The 8,426-nt window shown below is 43.5% G+C and overlaps 1 protein-coding gene across 1 annotated transcript; it reads right to left on the bottom strand.

Moving 5' to 3' along the window:
• Positions 1–6,613: 6,613 nt before the first annotated feature.
• Positions 6,614–8,174, bottom strand: LOC129711401 (mucin-2-like). The gene is made up of 2 exons (XM_055659010.1): positions 6,890–8,174; positions 6,614–6,770 (listed from the first exon to the last, which is right to left on the bottom strand). The coding sequence occupies exons 1-2, from the start codon at positions 8,092–8,094 to the stop codon at positions 6,614–6,616; spliced, it is 1,362 nt and encodes a 453-aa protein (XP_055514985.1). The 5' UTR covers positions 8,095–8,174.
• Between the last annotated feature and the right edge of the window lie 252 nt (positions 8,175–8,426).

Here is an 8,426-nt window from a genome sequence, read left to right on the forward strand (position 1 = left end):
TTTCAGATGAGGAGATAGTGATCGATGATTCTTCTGTAGTTGGATGTGATACTGTTGCAGATTTGTTGGAGGATGTGATTTGCGATGATTGAGAATAAGTTACCGCTGAGCTCCCAGTGACCAAAGGTGACGTTGTTGCTGTTGCGAGGGTTTTTGATGAGGACGCACTTTCTGAGGGAATTTCTGATGTTGTTCCATGAGTTTGTGTTGACTGCTCTGTACTTGATGATTCATGTGCTGTTGGCTGTCTTTCTGAAGGGGACATTGTGATTCGAGATGCCTCTGTAGTTGGATGGGATTCCAATGAAGTTTCAGTTGTCACTGATGCTTGTGCAGATGTTGAACGTGTTTCTGATGGGGATTGAGTAACCAATGAAAATGATGAGCTTGTGGAGTGGGATTCAACTGGCGACACAGTGACTGATGAAACTTCCGTTGAGCTTTGATGTGTTTGCGTTGAATGCTGTGTGCTTGACGATTCCACTGTTGTCGGGTGTGTTTCTGATGAAGGTTTGTTTGTGGATGTTTGTGTTGTTGGATAGGTCTCTGCTGAGGACTGAGTTGGCGATGATAGTGGTGTTGTTGTTAGGTGGGTTTCAGATGGGGACACACTAACAGATGAAGCAGATGTCAATGTTGGATATGCTGTTGTTGGAAGCTCTGTTGATGATGATTCCTGTAATGTTGTTGGATGTGTTTTTGATGAGGACAAGGAGCTTGAAGGCACTTCTGTGGTCTGATGGCTCTCTGAGGGTGATTCAGTTTTTGATGAAACCGGCGTCGAACTGGAGTATGTTTCTGTTGAGGACTCAGTTACCTGTGATAAACTTGATGTTGTTAAATGTGTTTCTGAAGAGGACTGAGTGACTGATGAAACATTGGTTGTGCTTGGATTGGATTGTGATGATAGTTCAGTTCTTGAAGATTGCTGGGTTTTTGGAGTTGTTTCCAGAGAGGATGTGGCCATCGTGGATGCTGCTATTGTAGGATGTGATTCTGATGAAGGTTCTGTTGTTGAGGAAGCTTTCACTGATGTGGAATATGATTCCGATGAGGAATGTGTTGTGACTGAAAATTGCGTTGTAAAATGTGGTTCTGAAACAGTCACACTTTCTGAAGAATTCTGTGTCGTGTTTGCATTGGTTTGTGTTGAATGCTCCGTTCTTATTGATTCCTGCGTTTCTGACCGTGTTTCAGCTGTGGACAATGTGGCTGCTGATGCCTGTCTACCATTCGGTGTTGGTGAGGAAAATTCTGTTGTGGATGAGCCTTCTGTTGTGCGTGGGTAGGTTACTGATGGAGGCTCCGTTTCCTTTGAGATTGGTGTTGTTAAATGTGTTTCTGTTGTCAAAATAGTTTCTGTTGAAGCTTGTGTTGTCTTTGGATATGACGATGTAAAAGGTTCCTGTGTATTTGTCTGACGTGTTTCAGATGAGGAGATAGTGATCGATGATTCTTCTGTAGTTGGATGTGATACTGTTGCAGATTTGTTGGAGGATGTGATTTGCGATGATTGAGAATAAGTTACCGCTGAGCTCCCAGTGACCAAAGGTGACGTTGTTGCTGTTGCGAGGGTTTTTGATGAGGACGCACTTTCTGAGGGAATTTCTGATGTTGTTCCATGAGTTTGTGTTGACTGCTCTGTACTTGATGATTCATGTGCTGTTGGCTGTCTTTCTGAAGGGGACATTGTGATTCGAGATGCCTCTGTAGTTGGATGGGATTCCAATGAAGTTTCAGTTGTCACTGATGCTTGTGCAGATGTTGAACGTGTTTCTGATGGGGATTGAGTAACCAATGAAAATGATGAGCTTGTGGAGTGGGATTCAACTGGCGACACAGTGACTGATGAAACTTCCGTTGAGCTTTGATGTGTTTGCGTTGAATGCTGTGTGCTTGACGATTCCACTGTTGTCGGGTGTGTTTCTGATGAAGGTTTGTTTGTGGATGTTTGTGTTGTTGGATAGGTCTCTGCTGAGGACTGAGTTGGCGATGATAGTGGTGTTGTTGTTAGGTGGGTTTCAGATGGGGACACACTAACAGATGAAGCAGATGTCAATGTTGGATATGCTGTTGTTGGAAGCTCTGTTGATGATGATTCCTGTAATGTTGTTGGATGTGTGTTTTGATGAGGACAAGGAGCTTGAAGGCACTTCTGTGGTCTGATGGCTCTCTGAGGGTGATTCAGTTTTTTGATGACACCGGCGTCGAACTGGAGTATGTTTCTGTTGAGGACTCAGTTACCTGTGATAAACTTGATGTTGTTAAATGTGTTTCTGAAGAGGACTCAGTGACTGATGAAACATTGGTTGTGCTTGGATTGGATTGTGATGATAGTTCAGTTCTTGAAGATTGCTGGGTTTTTGGAGTTGTTTCCAGAGAGGATGTGGCCATCGTGGATGCTGCTATTGTAGGATGTGATTCTGATGAAGGTTCTGTTGTTGAGGAAGCTTTCACTGATGTGGAATATGATTCCGATGAGGAATGTGTTGTGACTGAAAATTGCGTTGTAAAATGTGGTTCTGAAACAGTCACACTTTCTGAAGAATTCTGTGTCGTGTTTGCATTGGTTTGTGTTGAATGCTCCGTTCTTATTGATTCCTGCGTTTCTGACCGTGTTTCAGCTGTGGACAATGTGGCTGCTGATGCCTGTCTACCATTCGGTGTTGGTGAGGAAAATTCTGTTGTGGATGAGCCTTCTGTTGTGCGTGGGTAGGTTACTGATGGAGGCTCCGTTTCCTTTGAGATTGGTGTTGTTAAATGTGTTTCTGTTGTCAAAATAGTTTCTGTTGAAGCTTGTGTTGTCTTTGGATATGCCGATGTAAAAGGTTCCTGTGTATTTGTCTGACGTGTTTCAGGTGAGGAGACAGTGATCGATGATTCTTCTGTAGTTGGATGTGATACTGTTGCAGATTTGTTGGAGGATGTGATTTGCGATGATTGAGAATAAGTTACCGCTGAGCTCCCAGTGACCAAAGGTGACGTTGTTGCTGTTGCGAGGGTTTTTGATGAGAACGCACTTTCTGAGGGAATTTCTGATGTTGTTCCATGAGTTTGTGTTGACTGATCGGTACTTGATGATTCATGTGCTGTTGGCTGTCTTTCTGAAGGGGACATTGTTATTCGAGATGCCTCTGTAGTTGGATGGGATTCCGATGAAGTTTCAGTTGTCACTGATGCTTGTGCAGATGTTGAACGTGTTTCTGATGGGGATTGAGTAACCAATGAAAATGATGAGCTTGTGGAGTGGGATTCAACTGGCGACACAGTGACTGATGAAACTTCTGTTGAACTTTGATGTGTTTGCGTTGAATGCTGTGTGCTTGACGATTCCACTGTTGTCGGGTGTGTTTCTAATGAAGGTTTGTTTGTGGATGTTTGTATTGTTGGATAGGTCTCTGCTGAGGACTGAGTTGGCGATGATAGTGGTGTTGTTGTTAGGTGGGTTTCAGATGGGGACACACTAACAGATGAAGCAGATGTCAATGTTGGATATGCTGTTGTTGGAAGCTCTGTTGATGATGATTCCTGTAATGTTGTTGGATGTGTTTTTGATGAGGACAAGGAGCTTGAAGGCACTTCTGTGGTCTGATGGCTCTCTGAGGGTGATTCAGTTTTTGATGAAACCGGCGTCGAACTGGAGTATGTTTCTGTTGAGGACTCAGTTACCTGTGATAAACTTGATGTTGTTAAATGTGTTTCTGAAGAGGACTCAGTGACTGATGAAACATTGGTTGTGCTTGGATTGGATTGTGATGATAGTTCAGTTCTTGAAGATTGCTGGGTTTTTGGAGTTGTTTCCAGAGAGGATGTGGCCATCGTGGATGCTGCTATTGTAGGATGTGATTCTGATGAAGGTTCTGTTGTTGAGGAAGCTTTCACTGATGTGGAATATGATTCCGATGAGGAATGTGTTGTGACTGAAAATTGCGTTGTAAAATGTGGTTCTGAAACAGTCACACTTTCTGAAGAATTCTGTGTCGTGTTTGCATTGGTTTGTGTTGAATGCTCCGTTCTTATTGATTCCTGCGTTTCTGACCGTGTTTCAGCTGTGGACAATGTGGCTGCTGATGCCTGTCTGCCATTCGGTGTTGGTGAGGAAAATTCTGTTGTGGATGAGCCTTCTGTTGTGCGTGGGTAGGTTACTGATGGAGGCTCCGTTTCCTTTGAGATTGGTGTTGTTAAATGTGTTTCTATTGTCAAAATAGTTTCTGTTGAAGCTTGTGTTGTCTTTGGATATGCCGATGTAAAAGGTTCCTGTGTATTTGTCTGACGTGTTTCAGGTGAGGAGACAGTGATCGATGATTCTTCTGTAGTTGGATGTGATACTGTTGCAGATTTGTTGGAGGATGTGATTTGCGATGATTGAGAATAAGTTACCGCTGAGCTCCCAGTGACCAAAGGTGACGTTGTTGCTGTTGCGAGGGTTTTTGATGAGGACGCACTTTCTGAGGGAATTTCTGATGTTGTTCCATGAGTTTGTGTTGACTGCTCTGTACTTGATGATTCATGTGCTGTTGGCTGTCTTTCTGAAGGGGACATTGTGATTCGAGATGCCTCTGTAGTTGGATGGGATTCCAATGAAGTTTCAGTTGTCACTGATGCTTGTGCAGATGTTGAACGTGTTTCTGATGGGGATTGAGTAACCAATGAAAATGATGAGCTTGTGGAGTGGGATTCAACTGGCGACACAGTGACTGATGAAACTTCCGTTGAGCTTTGATGTGTTTGCGTTGAATGCTGTGTGCTTGACGATTCCACTGTTGTCGGGTGTGTTTCTGATGAAGGTTTGTTTGTGGATGTTTGTGTTGTTGGATAGGTCTCTGCTGAGGACTGAGTTGGCGATGATAGTGGTGTTGTTGTTAGGTGGGTTTCAGATGGGGACACACTAACAGATGAAGCAGATGTCAATGTTGGATATGCTGTTGTTGGAAGCTCTGTTGATGATGATTCCTGTAATGTTGTTGGATGTGTTTTTGATGAGGACAAGGAGCTTGAAGGCACTTCTGTGGTCTGATGGCTCTCTGAGGGTGATTCAGTTTTTGATGAAACCGGCGTCGAACTGGAGTATGTTTCTGTTGAGGACTCAGTTACCTGTGATAAACTTGATGTTGTTAAATGTGTTTCTGAAGAGGACTCAGTGACTGATGAAACATTGGTTGTGCTTGGATTGGATTGTGATGATAGTTCAGTTCTTGAAGATTGCTGGGTTTTTGGAGTTGTTTCCAGAGAGGATGTGGCCATCGTGGATGCTGCTATTGTAGGATGTGATTCTGATGAAGGTTCTGTTGTTGAGGAAGCTTTCACTGATGTGGAATATGATTCCGATGAGGAATGTGTTGTGACTGAAAATTGCGTTGTAAAATGTGGTTCTGAAACAGTCACACTTTCTGAAGAATTCTGTGTCGTGTTTGCATTGGTTTGTGTTGAATGCTCTGTTCTTATTGATTCCTGCGTTTCTGACCGTGTTTCAGCTGTGGACAATGTGGCTGCTGATGCCTGTCTACCATTCGGTGTTGGTGAGGAAAATTCTGTTGTGGATGAGCCTTCTGTTGTGCGTGGGTAGGTTACTGATGGAGGCTCCGTTTCCTTTGAGATTGGTGTTGTTAAATGTGTTTCTGTTGTCAAAATAGTTTCTGTTGAAGCTTGTGTTGTCTTTGGATATGCCGATGTAAAGGGTTCCTGTGTATTTGTCTGACGTGTTTCAGGTGAGGAGACAGTGATCGATGATTCTTCTGTAGTTGGATGTGATACTGTTGCAGATTTGTTGGAGGATGTGATTTGCGATGATTGAGAATAAGTTACCGCTGAGCTCCCAGTGACCAAAGGTGACGTTGTTGCTGTTGCGAGGGTTTTTGATGAGAACGCACTTTCTGAGGGAATTTCTGATGTTGTTCCATGAGTTTGTGTTGACTGATCGGTACTTGATGATTCATGTGCTGTTGGCTGTCTTTCTGAAGGGGACATTGTTATTCGAGATGCCTCTGTAGTTGGATGGGATTCCGATGAAGTTTCAGTTGTCACTGATGCTTGTGCAGATGTTGAACGTGTTTCTGATGGGGATTGAGTAACCAATGAAAATGATGAGCTTGTGGAGTGGGATTCAACTGGCGACACAGTGACTGATGAAACTTCTGTTGAACTTTGATGTGTTTGCGTTGAATGCTGTGTGCTTGACGATTCCACTGTTGTCGGGTGTGTTTCTAATGAAGGTTTGTTTGTGGATGTTTGTATTGTTGGATAGGTCTCTGCTGAGGACTGAGTTGGCGATGATAGTGGTGTTGTTGTTAGGTGGGTTTCAGATGGGGACACACTAACAGATGAAGCAGATGTCAATGTTGGATATGCTGTTGTTGGAAGCTCTGTTGATGATGATTCCTGTAATGTTGTTGGATGTGTTTTTGATGAGGACAAGGAGCTTGAAGGCACTTCTGTGGTCTGATGGCTCTCTGAGGGTGATTCAGTTTTTGATGAAACCGGCGTCGAACTGGAGTATGTTTCTGTTGAGGACTCAGTTGCCTGTGATAAACTTGATGTTGTTAAATGTGTTTCTGAAGAGGACTCAGTGACTGATGAAACATTGGTTGTGCTTGGATTGGATTGTGATGATAGTTCAGTTCTTGAAGATTGCTGGGTTTTTGGAGTTGTTTCCAGAGAGGATGTGGCCATCGTGGATGCTGCTATTGTAGGATGTGATTCTGATGAAGGTTCTGTTGTTGAGGAAGCTTTCACTGATGTGGAATATGATTCCGATGAGGAATGTGTTGTGACTGAAAATTGCGTTGTAAAATGTGGTTCTGAAACAGTCACACTTTCTGAAGAATTCTGTGTCGTGTTTGCATTGGTTTGTGTTGAATGCTCCGTTCTTATTGATTCCTGCGTTTCTGACCGTGTTTCAGCTGTGGACAATGTGGCTGCTGATGCCTGTCTACCATTCGGTGTTGGTGAGGAAAATTCTGTTGTGGATGAGCCTTCTGTTGTGCGTGGGTAGGTTACTGATGGAGGCTCCGTTTCCTTTGAGATTGGTGTTGTTAAGTGTGTTTCTGTTGTCAAAATAGTTTCTGTTGAAGCTTGTGTTGTCTTTGGATATGCCGATGTAAAAGGTTCCTGTGTATTTGTCTGACGTGTTTCAGGTGAGGAGACAGTGATCGATGATTCTTCTGTAGTTGGATGTGATACTGTTGCAGATTTGTTGGAGGATGTGATTTGCGATGATTGAGAATAAGTTACCGCTGAGCTCCCAGTGACCAAAGGTGACGTTGTTGCTGTTGCGAGGGTTTTTGATGAGGACGCACTTTCTGAGGGAATTTCTGATGTTGTTCCATGAGTTTGTGTTGACTGCTCTGTACTTGATGATTCATGTGCTGTTGGCTGTCTTTCTGAAGGGGACATTGTGATTCGAGATGCCTCTGTAGTTGGATGGGATTCCAATGAAGTTTCAGTTGTCACTGATGCTTGTGCAGATGTTGAACGTGTTTCTGATGGGGATTGAGTAACCAATGAAAATGATGAGCTTGTGGAGTGGGATTCAACTGGCGACACAGTGACTGATGAAACTTCCGTTGAGCTTTGATGTGTTTGCGTTGAATGCTGTGTGCTTGACGATTCCACTGTTGTCGGGTGTGTTTCTGATGAAGGTTTGTTTGTGGATGTTTGTGTTGTTGGATAGGTCTCTGCTGAGGACTGAGTTGGCGATGATAGTGGTGTTGTTGTTAGGTGGGTTTCAGATGGGGACACACTAACAGATGAAGCAGATGTCAATGTTGGATATGCTGTTGTTGGAAGCTCTGTTGATGATGATTCCTGTAATGTTGTTGGATGTGTTTTTGATGAGGACAAGGAGCTTGAAGGCACTTCTGTGGTCTGATGGCTCTCTGAGGGTGATTCAGTTTTTGATGAAACCGGCGTCGAACTGGAGTATGTTTCTGTTGAGGACTCAGTTACCTGTGATAAACTTGATGTTGTTAAATGTGTTTCTGAAGAGGACTCAGTGACTGATGAAACATTGGTTGTGCTTGGATTGGATTGTGATGATAGTTCAGTTCTTGAAGATTGCTGGGTTTTTGGAGTTGTTTCCAGAGAGGATGTGGCCATCGTGGATGCTGCTATTGTAGGATGTGATTCTGATGAAGGTTCTGTTGTTGAGGAAGCTTTCACTGATGTGGAATATGATTCCGATGAAGAATGTGTTGTGACTGAAAATTGCGTTGTAAAATGTGGTTCTGAAACAGTCACACTTTCTGAAGAATTCTGTGTCGTGCTTGCATTGGTTTGTGTTGAATGCTCCGTTCTTATTGATTCCTGCGTTTCTGACCGTGTTTCAGCTGTGGACAATGTGGCTGCTGATGCCTGTCTACCATTCGGTGTTGGTGAGGAAAATTCTGTTGTGGATAAGCTTTCTGTTGTGCGTGGGTAGGTTACTGATG

This window comes from Leucoraja erinacea, chromosome 30, assembly GCF_028641065.1.
Source record: "Leucoraja erinacea ecotype New England chromosome 30, Leri_hhj_1, whole genome shotgun sequence".
In the NCBI taxonomy this organism is placed as follows: domain Eukaryota; kingdom Metazoa; phylum Chordata; class Chondrichthyes; order Rajiformes; family Rajidae; genus Leucoraja; species Leucoraja erinaceus.

Coding starts and splice junctions, on each gene's coding strand:
- LOC129711401 (XM_055659010.1), bottom strand. CDS start 8,094: ATGGCCACATCCTCTCTGGAAACAACTCCAAAAACCCAGCAATCTTCA. Junction 6,771..6,889: donor TTGTCCACAGCTGAAACACG/GTCAGAAACGCA, acceptor CGCAATTTTCAG/TCACAACACATTCCTCATCG.